This window comes from Musa acuminata, chromosome BXJ3-7 (genome assembly GCF_036884655.1).
Source record: "Musa acuminata AAA Group cultivar baxijiao chromosome BXJ3-7, Cavendish_Baxijiao_AAA, whole genome shotgun sequence".
NCBI classification, from domain to species: domain Eukaryota; kingdom Viridiplantae; phylum Streptophyta; class Magnoliopsida; order Zingiberales; family Musaceae; genus Musa; species Musa acuminata.
The window spans coordinates 39,686,723-39,704,420 of NC_088355.1; the positions used below are offsets into that span (position 1 = coordinate 39,686,723).

Genomic DNA, 17,698 nt, shown 5'->3' on the forward strand with positions numbered 1-17,698 from the left:
ACTTTGAGGCTCCCCGGCCCCACAGGACGGCGCTGTCCAACTGGGGGCGGGCCCCACTCTGGCCGCCAATCCATGTGCTCGCCACCACCGATGTCGGGCCCGAAAGGAGGAGCCCGCCAACTAAAACTCCGAATCACCTGTCCCTTGTACATACACCAATCAGGTTGCAGATATCTTTCCATTGGTCGTAATCCGTGGGTCCCGTTTAGCCATGGTGAATCGGAACTCGTCTTTCCCTGTTTGGTACCTCGGAGCCTCGCGCCCCTCCATCGGGCGGGTCGGATGGATGCCCCGCTCGTGAATCAGACGGCCAGGGAAGGAGGACCACCGTTGGGCCGGTCCCTCGTCTTCTCCAAGAACACCGTCTTATAGCTGTCGTCGCGTTCCTAAGTCTCACTCGTCTCTTCCTCACGCCGTGAGCTCCCTCTCACAGTCGCTTGGTGCCGAAATCCCCCCAATCATCGATCGGAAACAAAAGAGCCTTGGGGACTAACTGAGATCGCGCATCAGTGGCGTGGAAATGCGTGGATTCTTGGGGTTATTTCTGGCCTTCGCTCTAATACTTGCGAGGGTTCCTGTTTTCTCTGTTGACGATCTTTGCCTGCTGCAAATTTCTTATGTGGTTGCGATCTTGTTCTCCTGTATGACCTGCCATTTTCGAGGTCTTGCATTTCGAGTTGATTTAGGTTCGTTGATGGTTGGGCATCTTTTGGTTGCCCCGGAGTTTAATCTTCGACTTCTTCCTCAGAGTTCCGTTCTTTTTCCCTCTTTTGTTCTTGTGATTGCTCTTTAAATTGCCTAATTTTGTTACGAAACGTCCAGTTTCTGTGATCGTCTCCGGAACTTGCAGTGGAAAGAAAGTTGTTCTCTGTTTTCGTTGTCTCGTATAGAAAAGATTGGGGTTTCTCTAGTCAGATTGTTTCGCTCTTTTCTGTCCTAAATTTCTAATGGTAGCCAATCTCTTGCTTTTAGGGCTTCCTGCTTCCGGATGGAGACAGGAAGTTGTGGGTCTTATCTTGAGAATTAATTGATGTCCATTTGGCGTTCCCCTTATGGTTTGTTTCTCGCAGGGGGCCAATGGCCGCCGAGATGGTAATTTTGGCCACAAGTGAGAGATTGAAGGAGATGGATTGGACGAGAAACATCGAGATCTGTGAGCTTGTTACACGTGATCCAGGGTAATATGCCATTGTGGTTGCGGCTTGTGTTTTCCCTATCCATTTGCTCGTGTATTTTAACAGTACCTTCTCTTCAGTCTTGCATTATGACTCAACATTACTGCTTATGAATCGTTCATCAGGCAATCCAAGTGTGTCATCAAATCCATAAAAAAGCAGCTGAAGAATAAAAATGTCAATACTCAATTTTTCTCTGTTATGGTACGTCTTCGTGTTTGATTCATATCTTATTTTCATCCAAATATTGCATCAAACTATGAAAGATGATCAACAATTTTCTACTTTTCTGGTCCTGAATTGCCATTGCAGTTGCTAGAAATGCTAATAAATAACTGTGGAGATCATATTCACAAACAAGTGATGGATAATAAACTGCTACCGATCTTAGTGAAGATTGTGAAGAAAAAGGTCGTATCTTAATCTTTTAGAAATGTTGATATCTCCTAACAAATGCTGATTATACTTTCGATTTCTGTTTTTTTAATCTTAAGCATGATGTTTTATGACTGCAGACAGATTTGCCTGTTGGAGAAAGAATATTTCTTCTTCTTGATGCTGCCCAGACAGCTCTTGGTGGAGTTTCTGGAAGATACCCACAGTACTATACTGCATACTACGACCTGGTGGTAGGTATTCACTTAGTCCTACATATGCTTATAATTTGACCTTGTTCCCAAGTACTAGTATAGTCTCCTGAGTTTTTTTTCCCAAAGAAAAGAAAATTATATTAGAAAGCTAAGCAGAACGAATACAACCCAGCATGTTCGCATCACAGCGAACCAAAAAAACCCTAATCGGGAGGTAAACTTCCTTCCCAGAAAACATTAGAAGCAGTTTCTCGAGCCAAATTTGCCAACCAACAATTGGCTGACCTTTTCCCCTCCCTTAATACATGTGAGATTTTAAATTCCAAGAAGGAGGTTTTTAGAAGATAGCAACTATCTTGAATCAAACTATGGATTCTCCTTGGAGGGCAGCATCGGGAAGAGGATTAGATTGTGATTGACTTTTAAGGATTTGATAAGTATACTATTATTAATTTTAGTTTAAATATTTTAATTAATTATTTAGGTTCAATCAAGTTGAAAGTCGATCTAGTAATAATTGAGTATGGTGAGGGAGCTCTACTGAGTAGAGCAAAGTGAATTAAGGGCTCGAGTAGACATAGTAATTTGAGGCATCTTGGGAATTAAGCCAATCACCAGAATCCCAGGTATGAAAGTAGAGCAAAGTGACACCAAGTTTGGTTCAAATAAAAAATCCCCCGCAGCCCTTGCAAAGTTGTAGTGAAAGAAAAGATGAGCAGAAATCTCAGTGGTGTGTGTTACAGAACACAGAGTCAGAACTCAGAAGAAGTATGAATCCCAAAAGCCAACAATCTATCAGAAGTTGGGAGGCTGCAATGTAGGAGCTTCTAACCAAAAACTTTAATCCTAGGAACCAATGGAAGCTTCCATAAATATTGTCAGCCATCCCAGAAATATGAATGCAGATTTGGTTGAGGCTCTACCATGCACATCAAACCACCATATCCAATAGTCATCATTAGGACTCGAGGTAAATTAAACCTATCCATCTTATCTGCCAAAACCTTACCAATTACATTCTCAAGCTTGCCAATTTTCCAATCATCATAAGTCAAAACCCCATTTAACTTGCTGTAAGAAGACCACAAGGAAACATTCACAAATGTTGGTTTAAAATCGATTGGAGAATGAAAAATCCAAAGACATCAATAGGGGAACCATTCTCTAGCTCTAGCTCATGGTACAAATCAACTTATTAGTCCAGGGATTGATATTACTATACTTGGCTCTTAATACATGCACCCATGCGTTTTAGGGTTTCTAATATGCTTGTTTGTCATTTAGGACAGATTGAGGTATCCAAGTTACACTTAAAAGAGTGTGAGGATATAGTGTTCAGGACTAAATTAATAAGAATGACATGCTAGCTTGAGAGAGAAAGGATCCTCGCCAAGCCCCAATTCTATTGGTCATCTTGGTTACTGTTTGCTCATGAACATGAGAAGGCACCCTTCTAGGAGCTACTACAATTCCAAGATACTTGAAAGGAAAACTGCCTTCCAGGATATTAAACTGTTGCAAACTTCTTAACTTTTTGAACACTTTTTTCGCAGGAGATTTTGTTATCTTTAAAGCACAAAAGGATGTCTACAGCATATAGGAGGAGATGACACAACTTGTATGATCACTACTACAAGCTCGTTTCAATAGGTAGGATTAAAGTTGGAAAACAAGGATAAACATATAAGGAGATAGCGGGTGGTCTCCTTGTCTGATGCCCCTATGCCCTTTAAAGAAGTTAAAGAGGTTTTGCCATTGATTAAACAAGCATAAGAGGGAGAAAAAACACAAACAATAATCCGTGGAATGAATTGGTTAGGAAAGTTTGCAAGTTGTAGAATATGCTAAATGGTATCCCACGAGAGACGTTCATAACTTTTTCTAGATGATGAATCAATACATAAGGATTTTTACATTGAATGTATAATCTCTTGCACGACCATAATATGGTCATGTATTCTACATTTAGGTAAGAAGGCAAATTGTACCTTAGAATTTAGGGAGTCAAGAAAAGGTTTCATTCAATTAGCAAGAAGCTTGGTAAGGATCCTATAGTTCACATTTCACAGAGAGAGAGAGAGAGAGAGAGAGAGAGAGAGAGACAGGCCTAAAATCCCTAACCTGGCACGAATTGCTGCACTTAGGAATGAAAACAATATGAGTCTTGGTGTAGTCTGAAGCAACAAGGCAGTATGGTAGAGGCAGCTTGGCAAGGATCCTATAGTTCACATTTCCAATGGGAAAGAATCCCACACAGATTACAAAGATTATAAGAGACGCTATGGAGAGGGTCATTGTACCACCTACTACCATCCCAATTGTCCCTAACTAATAAGCCTTTTGACTTCCTCAAGATAGATATTCGGTCCAAAAGTTGTGAAAATGAAAAAAAGCTTTCTGCCATTGAAAATCGAATCCATGATCGAGAAAATAAGGGGACTGTGATCAGAGACCGAACGCGGGCAATGCACAACCGAAGAATTACCAAGCATATCGAGACAACGAACATTAGCAAAAGCCTTGTCTAAGCGAACCCATATAGTAAAACGAGTACCCGAAAAACCAAGATTGTCCAGTTTTCTGGATCTTACACTTCTTGGGCTTAAGAATCACAGCCACCCTGTTCCTTAGCCTTGGCACGTGCAACCACACTCGTCGGAGGTAGATCCTTGACTAAGGTAGCATCATCTAGCTCCTACTGAACGTCATCCACCTCCTCATTTGCAGGCTCTGCCTTCGCCTTAATAGCAACAGCCTTCCTGATTACCTTCTTGACCGACCATCTGCGAAGAAAATATAGATGAATTTGGAAGCGAGGAGGTCCCAACAGGAGTTCGAGTTGGGGAAAAGTGTTAGGACTCCCATTTGGGAAGAGTATTGATGAATTACGAGAGGGAGGTGGTAGAGGCTGATGAGCTGTGAAGCCATCACACAGCTGCAGACATCCACTCCCTTACAAATACAACGTGAAGGGTCATTAATGCCAAGATTTCGGAAATCTTGTATCCCTCTGTTCCTCGAGCCATCCGCACACTGCCCACCTCGTGCGGTGGGTTGCCTCGAAACAAGGCACCGCTCCCCCCCACCTTAGATGTTAGGGATTCAACTAGAACCCCTTAATTATCATACTCCTTTCCCCGTTGACAGCCATAAACTGGACACGTGTCCCTGCCCGCAAGACCTTCTCTCCTTTCTTCTCCGGCATCGACGTGCGGATACTTTTGCCGCCAGGAAGGTCCGCCACACCTAAGAACACCAAGTACAGGGATCTCACCTTGGTGCCCTTTTGTGCCAGGTGCCTGATCCATTTGCCTATGCCCTTGAGTGGCAACCTTCGTCGTCAAAGGAGCCACATCGCTGCAAGCAGCAACATCCATGGCTAGTGCTACAACGCTCCGAACGGCACCATTTGATGATGCTGCTACCACGCTGCAAGGGGGAGGGGGAGGTGGAGGTGAGAAGTGCAATCGGCGAGCTAATGTCTAGCATGACCACACGAAAAACCACTTGGAAAAAACCCTTAGGAGGGTTGCCTATGCAGACACCTTATTGCAAAGGAAGAGAGAAAGGTTTGATTTTTATACAAGTGCGAACAAACATGCCCGTAAAAAACGTTCAGCGTCTAAGCACCGAAGCAATAGAAAACAGGTCTTCTTTATTCTAGAACTCAATCAGGAGTCTTGGAATACGAACCCAAACAGGAATTGTCTTAACCGATTCAATCAAGGGTTGAAAGATAGTTAGGCTGTCATGGGGATTAGAAAACTAGAATAGAAAGAAACCATTCTCAAAATCCATAACAAGGGGAGAAGGTGAAACAAGCCAAAACTTGGCAACAAAAGCTCTAATGACTTCCAGAGCCAGAGGTAGATGCCGACCAAGGAAGTATCCAACAAGGCTATAAGCCCATTCCTTTCGCCATTCAACCAGTTGATCTTTGTTGAAAACCACAACCTTAAACGAGGAAGCTTTAGTCTTATCAAAAGTACTTTTGAGTTAAGAACATACCAGATGGAGGTCTAGGTTTGCCTCCAGAGAGTACCTTCGCCCATGATAGCGCAGGGGAGGGTAGCACCGTCGAAGATGACTGCTTTAGAGTTCCTGGAAGAGTGGGCTGCGGTGGACCTTGAGCGTCCAAAGTTGGAACCTGTTGCACCGACCTTGTCTAGTTGCTCAGGGGGGCTAGGAGGAGCCCTATGACTCATCGCCCCCAGCAGAAAAAACCCATAGCGTCTCTCTCTAAAAAAGTGCTGGAGAGACAAGGAAGTGCTCACAGTGAATGTACAGTATCCTGAGTTGCATGCCATAAGTTCTGTGCTTTTTTATTTCCAATATAATGGCTAGGTGGTGTTCGTCGTTGAGTTTCCCTTTGTGGCTCCAGCATTTTTTTTATTTTGTTAGATTGATAGCTGCTAAGATTCAATCAATGCGAGATAGTGTTGCACTAAATATGACTTTGTAACCTTCGGATGGATTGATTAGGAATACTAGTCATGGCATTCTAGATTTTTACGGCCAGAAAGAATCTTGGTGTTGTTGCTACAGTTTCATGGTTTGGAAATCATATGGGATTCTTAGGACAAGCATTTGTCCTGTAGTATCCGTTACTGAAAATGAGATCTTAGATTAAATGACCTTAAAAAAGTCCAGAGTTGTTGGAAAGGCCTGTAGTTATGCATCTCTCATTTTCAATCTTATTGTTTTTTACCCTTTTATCAAGACTGAAAGTTTACCAAACTCCTGTTTTCACTTTGTAAGTAGAGGAGAAAGAAAATATTTTATGTTAATGGACAGAAGGCATATTCCCTCGAGATCTTGATGAATGAAGGTTAGTCAGATGCCTGAATTGTCAAAAGACGTCATGCTTATCCTAACTCTGACCCCAGCTTTAAATTGTCAATCATTCAAATGCCTTTTGCATTTTGTATGAAAGTTTGATATTCCCTTGTTTTGTCACAAGTATTAAAGAAACCAAGGCGAATAGTATGAGGATGAGAAACAAAATAAGAACTATGAATAAGCATAATTATTATTGTGTATAATTTGCAAGTCCTAAAATTACCTAGGGATCTTGAGGCATGACTAAAATGCATTCTGCATGTAGGAATACTTTTTTATACTCATATAGTCTTTTGGCAAGATGCCAAATAGCAGAAATTTGTTCTGACCAAAACTGGGGATTTGTTGTTCCACTACTAAATAAATTTTGGGAAGCAACACTTGAAATGATAATTTGCTGCTTTTTATAATTGAACTCATGATGATCGGACTTACCCTTGGTTTCGCTTCTTCCTGTTTTTTTTTTGTCTTTCATTTGATGATAGAAGATTCATTTCAATTGTTTGATTACTCTGAATTAATTTCTCATGTGACCTAGGAACAAGCTTGCTATGCATATTAATTTAAATGTGATAGTTTGAGTAATGTGCATTTGAAATCATAAGTAGCATCTTGTTTCTTTTTTCTTGTTTTGTTTTGTAATTTGTCTTTCACATTCATTTTATTATTTTAATATGTTTTATGCATGATCTTGTTGTACTGAGACTTGCCGAGTTCTGGTGTATATATAAAATTTGTGATAAAGGCAAGGTTCAGCCGTCTCATGTTTGATAGGCTGTGGCATCCAAAGTCAAAGAAAAAAAGGGCATACCTGGTGCCACGATGCTCCCACCAATGTGGGGGTTGGAGGACCAGCCCTTACCTCTAAATATAGAGAGTCAGTTTCCATTGTGGCATCCAAAGTTGATTTACTAAATTTGTACTAGACATGCATGTCTTCTTCAGTGGCATAATCTACTTTGGTACTTCCATCTATGCCTCAGCCATGTTTCTTAGTCCACTAAATAGACCATTCATGGCTTGAATGACCATCAAATTTCTGTATCTTGAATTGGAGGAAGACAGATGAACTGACTGTAGTTGGATATCTTGTTGTCTTGCTGTGGTAGTTGCTTCATTGATAAGTATTCTACTTCTTAAATTAACCTTTTGTCCAGCAGGATCATTGGAGATAGTTTCTTTAACTTTTTCTCTTTCTGTTATCTAGTCCTCTAGGGTACAGTTTCTTCAACGCCCACATGTTTCTTAACTTTTTCTCTTTCTGTTATCTAGTCCTCTGGAGTACAGTTTCCTCAACACCCACATGTTATGCTACCTGAAGAATCTACTCCTCAGAATCAAGCAAAGTGTTCTCCTCAAGAATCTCATTTTCATAATTGTGAAAATATTGAAAAGCAAGTGACCACTCAGTTGGTGCCTGACTCTAGGTACAGTGAGCTGGTAATTTTTTCTTTTGTCATAGTTATCTTAGTATTTTGCTAACAGATAGAGAATAAAATGTTCATTGCTTGCATGGATTGAAGTGGATAATCTAAAGATTTCATAGGTTATCCTGCCTGAGGTATTAGAAATATTCACATGCTACTTACCTCGGTCTAACATCAAACCATGGAAGCAAGGTTTCAAATTTGTCAAGAACCGGGACCTGATTATGTGGTTGTTGTATACAGTTTATTGCTTGCTTTTTTATTGATACAAGCTTTGGAAACAGGAGCTATTTAAGCACTAGCTCCAAGATCCCTAACTAAATGATTCTAACTTTTAAGACTTTCTAAACTCTGGATGGATGCACATCCATAGACTTTTCACTGTACTTGGCTCTCTCACTAAGATAGAGCATCCAAAAAAACAAAAAAGATAGAGCATACAACTTCGCCCTGTGGTTTGATATTATGTCAGCTGCTTGATGCCAGAGACTATAGGTTGAGTGTTAATTGATTATCGATACATATCATATTTTCTAATATCTTGTAACAGGAGTCTTTAATATGTCTTGAATGTCCTAATGCCCTGGTTGGTCAAAATTAACCATAGGAACTTCGAAACTACATCCTACCTGGAAAAATATATTTCCACTTTGAAGTGTTGGCTATACACATATGCCTACCTGTAGGACTACTCGTCTATGACAGTATAAGGGTATGGATGTCAAAATACATGCCCAGTGATCTCATTATAACACTCCACTAGTGAGGATGTCTGATCCTCCAATAAAATAAACATAAACATGATAATAAAAAAAACAATTTATTTCATACTTTAGTAAAGGCATTATGAATGCAGCAATGGAAGACTTCACAAAGTAAATGTTGTTATGCTGGTTGAATTTCAAATTCATCATGCAAAATTTATGTTTGTTTTAAAGTGTATGTGTACCATACTGTGCTAAAATAAAGGCTCTGCTTTGGGAAGGGTGTGTCAGCATGTGTTCCATCATGCTTAACTTGTACCAGTTAGCATTGGACCCATGTTGCACTGTGCTGGTTGGCATCCAAAAAGAAATAATTGGTTTTGAAGTCATGCTTGACACCATTGCTGGACAAGAAAGAAAATGCAGGTGCATGGTGTCTACTTTAAACAAAGTAATATATATCATACGATGTTGTTCTACTTGAAATGTCAACATTTGCAATGCTTAAAGTGGTTGCTAGATTTAACTGCCAATACACTGTTGAATAATTCAGTTCAATGATAATCCATCCAAGGATTGCCTTTTCGGGCATATGTACCGTTTCAGCAATCTATCGGACTGGTATGTATTGGTTTGTATCGATGTACTGACACATGGTACGCCAGTATGTATCAGTGTAGAGGGAGAAGAGAAGGGGTGGTAGAGAAAGGAAAAAGGAAGCAGTGGAGGAAGAGGAAGAAGAAGAAAGAAGAGGAGAAGAGCAGCAGTAGCAGCGAGCAACACTAGTGTTGAAGCGGTAGTGGCAACAGTGAGGAAGTGTTGAAGCAGCGGCGGCAGCAGCAAGGAGCGTCGAAGCGGTGGCGATGAGGCAGTGACATCTTATGCGAAAAGAGGGCTCGTGTATAGGCAGCGACATCTTATGCAAGAACAGGGCTCACGTTCGTGAGCCCTTTTTTTTTCCTTTTTTTATACTGAGTTGGATGGGTCCCCAACACTTTCTTGAATCTTTTATTATTGTAATTGGACCACCCGAAACGGAGGTGGTCTGTGTATCGGTCCACGCCTGGACCGATACGTATCACCTGTACTGTACCATTTCGGGTGGTACAATAGTCCTTGACTCTATCCAATAAAATGAAGTATCATGGATCATACCTTTTCTGAAGTGATGTCTTGCGTTTGACACTATAGTATGACAGTATGTAATATGAAGACGTCAGTATATGAGAGTTGACATCACATTCATCATTTAGCCAACGTAACATTTATCATTTAACCAACATTACATTCATCATGTAAGCAAATCTAGCAATCACAAATGACTAAAACAGAATAGGATTATATCGTAACCATTTGTCACTAAATTGTTCAAACTATTGCTAAATTGGAATCTAATGTTTATTGTAAATAGTTGAGGTAATAATAGTGTGTTGGAAAATGAATAATTGCATCTAATTCAAGTGTTAAAGCATGAGATTTTTCTGTGTATACAGAGGAAGCATGACAGGTATGTAATATGTGGCAGCTATTTTTTTGTTCAGATCCTTAAAGAGCTTATTTCTTCCACTGAAATAATTACAAAATGCCTAGTTTCTTGTTCTGCTGAATCTTGTTATTTGCACAAAGGTGTATAATCCTCATCCAAGTTACTTTGAGTGTCTCTTATTTGTCATGCTTTTCTTTTTCCAGTATAATTCATAGAGCCTCCAGCGTCTTGGAAGTCTTACGGGATGTGCTGAATACTTTAGATCCTAAGATTCCACAGGTATTGATTAGATTACCTTTGTCTGTTTTTTCATTATCTATACACGATGAGTATGTTCACATTTCCTAATATAACAGTCAAACTGGTTAAAGTAAGTACTTTGTTCAAAGTTAATATTCATAACAGTAATTTTTCCACTAGGAGTATTATGTTTCCATCATGTTCAGCAGGCTAGAATTTAGGAGTTCAACTGATTTGTTGCTTTGTGAAAAATGAGGACCAAATTTGCTTTTGCATCTTGAAGATAGACATTTATAAGTACAGATATTGTTGCAGGGAGCAACTGATGAATTTACCTTAGATCTAGTGGAACAATGTTCATTTCAGAAGCAGCGAATCATGCACCTAGTGATGACCTCACGGTGAGACGTTCTAATCTTGTCACCCTATGTGCATCAATGCTTTACTTAGGCCTCCTCTGATTTCATTTAGCTGTAAGTTGGGTCTTTTTATTGCATCACATCTTGTAGTGAATTCTCAACCTCTTTCTTTATGCAGGATTTTAGACATATTTGATATGCAAGGTCCAGCAAAGCAATATGTTTTCTTCCATATTAGTTTCTCATGCATTCATTTCGTTAGATTTGGCTTGTTGTTTAACAGAATTTATTATGTGGTTGATTAATCGTCCTTGATGGTTACACTTATGGGTTACTCCTTGGAAGGAATTCTTCCTGGTTGCACTGGTGGATTACTCCTAGGACTAAATTTTGCCTTTTGGAATTTCATTTGTATAGGTTTTGCCTGATTTCAAGCAAAGTTTGTAATTTTGTATTGTACCGACGTATCGAGCTTTGCTTGATATCGCTCTGTATGTATAATATAAAAAATATAAAAATCAATATAGAAAAATATAAAAATAGAAAAAAAAAGGCGTACGCTGCCTCCTTTTCTTCTCCTCATCTACGGCGTTTGGCAAAGACGTTGAAGGCCATAAACGTCTCCGGCCTTCGGTGAAGAACGCGACGAAGAAGAAGTCGAGCCATCGCCTCTCTGTTACCCCTGGATTGGGATCGTCGAGGGAGGGCGGTGTTGGATCGGGAAGTGTCAAGGTTCTCCCGATTCTCCCTCTTCTTCGAGCGCCTTCTCCCTCTTCTCCCTCGATGATTCTTCTTCCCTCGCTGTAGCCAGGCCACAACTAGGTTGATATTGCCCAGTAGCGGGCGGCGATGGTCGAAATCGACCATTACCGACCTATTTCGGGCGATAACGATCGAAATATCAACTGTTACCGCCCAATACGGGCGGTATCATTCGAAATTAAAATCCTTTGATTTCAGGTGAAATGTCCTTGATTGTTAGACTGATGGGTTACTCCGAAGAAAGAATTTTGCCTTCTGGAATTTCATGTGTACAGGCTCTACCTGATTTCAGGTGAAATTATTTAAGTCGAACCACTATATATTGTTGTCTTCAATTAGCATTGACCGAAAACTAGTCATTTATCAGATTCACTGGTAGAGACCTGGTTCAGGCCCAAAGCTTATGTTAGTCAAAAGGGTTGTGTTTATACTCTTTTTGAATCTTGACTTTGAGGAAGGAGGTGATCTTTATTTTCAACTCCTGTCTGTTAAAGGTACAACAAGATGAGGAGATTGAAGAGATTAAGAAGTCACACTTTCCTCCCTTTCCTTTAAAAATTTCTCTTTTCTGTCCTTTTACTTATTTTATTCATTTGTTGTGGTATTTCACCCAGTGTTGGATGCCTGAAGTCTCAATTGACTCTAATGTATCATATAAATCTGCGAGCTGGGCATTCTTTGGTCATAAACTAACCTGATGACAAGATTGCTGTCTGCTTAAAGTAGCAATATTAGAATATATTTCATAAATCATCTTCTGATAAAGCAGCCATCAGTATGTTATTTATCATTACACCTGTTTGTTATTAGAAAGTTCTATCTAATTTTTCTCTGTGAACATCGTTCTTATTATTATGTGTGTAAATGAGTAAAAGCTTAGAATTAATAGTTTATGTCAGTGGTCTAGAACGGCTAGAGGATGGGAAATGTTAGACACAATGTTCCATGGATTAGATATCGTTCTTAAAGGAGTATTCTAGCTTGTTAACAAATTCATATTTGCACTTCATCCAATGAATAGTGAATAGTTGCTTGAAATTTTCTTTGCACAAAAGAACCATCTTTTAAGGCTTGGATGGGAGTAAATAATGCAAGATCTTATAAAGAATGCATTTTACTTTGTGTCAATGGAAAGATCTGAGAGACGATGTTTATTGATATTGAATATTGTAACTCACATGTAGTCTGCTGATCTGGATGATGGAGTTTACTTGCAAGTTAATAGCATATGAAATTGAACTAAAGTATGTGATCTGCAAATAGATCTATCCAGTAACTTAAATCTTGGTTTAAGATATTTAATCATTGTGAAGTGGTGTCAGGTGTCAGTAAATATTCATCATGCGATGATGTTGTCATTGGTGCCCACTGCCCACTATAATTAAGATTACATTTTCACGAATGCATAATCTTAACTTCAAAATTATTAAATTTTGATCTTCTCTTTACTTAAACGTTAAATAACATAATCATATTTTTAATGCATTCAAGACTTACTACCATAAATAACTTGTTTTGCAACAGGGGAAGATTTTATCAATCACAATTGTTGATTTAAAAAAATATCAGTTGGATCTTACCATCTAAAACATTGTTTGCTCCATGACACAAGCTATTTGTTATGACCCCATGGAGCCAATCCAAGTTTAGGATCAGAATCCTTTATGGCCTTTTATCCACTGGGTGAAGCTCATAATCTTGTTTTGGATCTTTCTTCTATGTAAAAATTTATTTGGTGCTACCACAAATTTAAGCTTCATGTTCTTGATACCTTCAGGGATGAGAAACTGGTTACTCAAGCCATTGAGTTGAATGAGCAGCTACATCAGGTGCTAACTCACCATGATAGCCTCCTTTCAGTTTGTGATACAGCTACTCCAACTTCTTGTGTCAACGAGGAAGGAGAAGAGGAAGAAGATGCAGAAAGTCTTTATCGAAGGTAACACCATTCAACTTCATGTTTTTTGTGTCTGAGATTGTGGCAACAACTTCTTATTATAAAGTACCTTGGGAATGATTAGTTCTATCATGCTGTATGTGCTTGTTTAAACTGCTGACATACTGAGGTTCATAATTATGCTGAACCAAGTTCTTCAACCAGCTTAAGAATGAATCATCTTTTAGTGTAGAGCATAATCCTGTCATTCTATTGTCATGATTTGAAATGGTTGTAGAAATTTGCAACTTCTGCACATATATCTAAGTCTAAATCTATGACCTTGTTCAAATTGTCTTCGACACTGGGGGTTCCTAGGTGATAGAGATCATACGATGCTTACTAATACAAAAATCAGCAACCAAATTTTAGCAATCTATACCTCTCAAGTCTTGGCCAGTTTGTGTCTCCCGAACACTTTTATCATATATTAAAAGCCCGCCCATTTTTTATACAGTTTTATCCTCGCTATTGCTGCAGAATTGAAGCATTATGAAATAAGACCAAATTAATTTCTCAAATGACAAAACCATGTGACAGGTCATTGGTCTTGTTACATCTCTTGAAAATGCAAATGTTCTTTTCGCAATTTAATAGTATCTTGTGGAGGTGTAGTAGGTAATCCAGTAATATAACCAAGGTTTATGCTTTGACCTCATCTTATTATGCTGTTCTTCCTTGGAAATTTTACAGAATACGGAAAGGAAAAGCATGTGCCAAAGATCATTCAGAAAGTTCTGTAATTTATTTCAGACCCATTCCTGAGGAAAATATGAGCAGACCAATAATTAGACCGCTGCGCATACAGCCATCTAATTCAGATAGTAGACCAAGTCCGACATGCAGGCAGTCATCTGATCCAGGGATTAAACAGCATCCACCAGCCCATTTATCACCTCAGTTGAACAAAAACATGGAGGGTGACAAATTTCTTGATAATAAAAGGATGGACGGTTCAGATCTGGAAGGTCACATCAGGGACCTATCACTGCACAGCCGCAATGCTAGTAGCTCTGGGAGTTGCAGCACTGACTGTAGTGAACGAGATGTATTTGGTTTTCGGGATTGATGACAGATAGGAACTTCTGTGGAGAGGCCATCTGCTTCAAAGTTCTAACGCCAGATCTATCTGTGCTGACCATTTATTGCAATTCATCTGCGCTTGCTTGTTTGGGAAATGATGGTGTTTTGTATATAAGAGGGCAAGAGAAACAATGGTTATGGACGAAAGTTACCAATTAACTCTTGAGCATTCCAGAGGGTTGTTGCAGGCTTTGTTGTAGTGTGTAAACCAAACTCAAACATTCATGATGTTTAGAATAGATCATCAGAGTTGCATGTTGATTTGTAGATGAATCTGATCTTGCAGGTGATTTAAACATCAGTTTTGATGCTCAAGCAACATTTTCGATGCTAAAGCTTCATGTCAAGGTTACAGCAAGGTACTTTTATTCGAGTGCAGATTGGTCATAAACTTGATGTCAGGAGTCGAGTGAGCTCGGTAAGAGATGCTGCAAAAAAACTGTCGGGTGTACCCGATAAAGTCTATTCAATATTTCGATGTTTAAGTCAGTAAAAGATTTATGGGATTCGGTCAAATATCGTGCTAAGTAAAATCTTACATGTTAGAGGATGTATAATGAGGTCTAAGATATTGTATTTCGGGGTTGTGGTTAAACGTGTGAAATGGGTATACCTAAAAGAAAAGATTGAGTTAAATAAATCGTTTCATAAAAAGTCATTTCGGTAAATAATGTAAATTATAAATATAAATTAAATTAGCTTTGAACAATCGTGTTCAAGATAGTTTGCTACGGTTAAGTCTGTACATAAAATTACTATATAATTAAGTAACGAACCAACCCTCTAACTCTAGATCATCCAATCATGTGCCACCTGAGTTATTCTTGGATGTTGTGGTTCGTTGAGATTCCATACCACCCGAGTCACTCTTGGATGTTGTGTTTGGTTGAGATTTCGTACCACTCTACGAAGCTAGAGAATCCTCAAAATAGTTATATGGATGGTATATTTCTAGATAGTTTTGCCTCTGCATGGTGATTACACACAATATGAGTTTACAAGCTTTAAATGATAATAAACGTTTAATAAAATGGGCTGCCAAGTCTACTGTAAACCTTTTATATATTGTGTAAAGTATGAACAAAATTAAAAGATTTGGACATGCATGAGCATTACATCGAACACCTTATCTACAACTTTATTAGTAACATTCTCTCCCACATATTCCTTCGATGTCCTCGTCGAAGCCTTTGCGGAAGCTACATCCCATCGCCTTTGCAAAATCTTCAATCTTCTGCTCTAGTTGTAATGTGCCTCTTGGCTCCCAACTACTATTGTTGAGTAATCGAACTTTGATTCAATCACAATGCTTCAACTCACCAATAATTTTGATTCTAATGTGGGGCTGGTCAAGTAATGTTGATCTTTGTTGGTTCCTACAAATCCTTTAGATTAAGGAAATGACTTTCCTTGTTATGTGCGAGTCTCTTAAACGTCTCGTATTGTTTGAATTGGGTGAATGTCTATTGGAGCTTTAACAAGTATCGTCTTGCAAACTTTAAAGTTTTTGAAGTCTTTCCTTCACAAAATTTGTCCATCGATTCCTCTTTCATTTAATTGTCACATCCAAGTATATTCATATCATTTTCACTTTTGATTGATATTTTATTAAAAAATAAAGTGGACAATCTACTCTTAGTGATACCGATCACCATTGGTGAAAATTTAAAAACTATTATCTTCCTCTTTCTTCAAAGGGTCATTGAACATGTACATAGCTCTTGTGCTAAATAAATAAGAAAATTAAGGTACTCGATTTCATCCATTCTCTTAAGGGTTAGAAAAGTCAATATTATTTAACTTCGCACACCTCTTCGAGGGTTGTACTTTATCCATCGAGCTGGTTACTAACGTTCGCCTACTATTTACTCACAATTCTAAAGTACTTGAAGTATTTTCCCTCTTTGTTTTGAGTTAGCTATTATAATTCATCTTCTTACTCTCATCGAACTTAGAAATTTTACCTCAAAAGAGTAAAAGTTTGCCTTGACTTAGAACAAACTCCAACAGTTTTGGCCATCTTTAGGATTGCATCATATTTTTCATGATTTTTGTTGTCTACTTCTATGAGTAGAAAAGATACAACACCGCATACTGCCTACTCCATTCCTTGGTCAAGCCCTCCTACATTGACCTAAAGTCACTCACTTCCGACTATTTTGATGAGAAGCCCATTGACATTGGTCTTACGAAGTTCTTAAGTCTTTGTCCTTTAACCTTGTCTTAGTACTTGGTGTTTGCCTCTATATTCTCCACCTCCTCGACTCCTTTCATGACTAAGCGCTCTCCCTCCATGAGAGCAAAGGATTGATGACTCTATGGAAGTCCCGCCTCTACGGTGTCATGTCGCTGTTATGTCTATAGCTCTACTATATGTCACCTCACATTCATGTCTATTTCTTCGTGATTAGTGTATTAGCCTCTACGGCACTATACACTTCTCTGAATCTACCTTCATTCTAACCGATGCTTGGTTTTGGATAGTTAGGCACCTTTAGACCCATCGTCACTTTCTCACCCATTTCAACTACCTGCTTCAACACTTTTATATTCTTTGAGTAGTTATCCTTAGTCGATGGAAAGACATACTACAACTCTCACACATAGCCTCCACCATCATGTTATGGGGCTCGCATCGATTTTATTCTCTTTTGCTTCCTTAGTAGCAACGTTCATTTACTCAGCCTTGTCCTTTGACTTATCAAGCTTAATCGAATATGACTTCTAGAGTAGTCCAACTCTCCATCCATTCTGATCATACTTCTGTAGGATCAAGTCCCTCCCACAGGGCTTACTAGTACTTGCACTTGGAAATCTCCTTCGGTGGTACATAGCCCTAATATGCTGATTATCAAGGCTTTTATTCTATATAAAATTTGATGCACGCATGAAAAACCCACTTCTGTCATACCATAGCATTCTCTCTTTGAATCTATAGTCTTTCTTGTTGTCATATTATTCAATGAAGTAGAGCTCCAAGTAGCTTCCGATCATACCTCTGTATGATCAAGTCCCTCGTAGGACTTCTCTAGTGTGTATCATATTATTTTGAACTATTCCACCATGATCTGCTACACCATAGTACCTCTTAGTGACA

General features: G+C 39.0%; 1 protein-coding gene across 3 annotated transcripts; it reads left to right on the plus strand.

Moving 5' to 3' along the window:
• The first annotated feature begins 379 nt into the window (after nt 1–379).
• Nucleotides 380–14,868, plus strand: LOC135643524 (TOM1-like protein 5). 3 transcript variants are annotated; one of them, XM_065160575.1, is made up of 10 exons: nt 380–537; nt 1,071–1,178; nt 1,301–1,379; nt 1,488–1,586; nt 1,691–1,804; nt 7,877–8,031; nt 10,425–10,500; nt 10,777–10,862; nt 13,360–13,521; nt 14,212–14,868. In XM_065160575.1, the coding sequence occupies exons 1-10, from the start codon at nt 521–523 to the stop codon at nt 14,585–14,587; spliced, it is 1,272 nt and encodes a 423-aa protein (XP_065016647.1). In that variant the 5' UTR covers nt 380–520; the 3' UTR covers nt 14,588–14,868. The 3 variants fall into 3 exon arrangements, with proteins under 3 accessions (XP_065016647.1, XP_065016648.1, XP_065016649.1); XM_065160576.1 differs by lacking the exon at nt 380–537 and adding an exon at nt 544–686; XM_065160577.1 differs by lacking the exon at nt 380–537 and adding an exon at nt 609–749.
• Nucleotides 14,869–17,698: the final 2,830 nt, after the last annotated feature.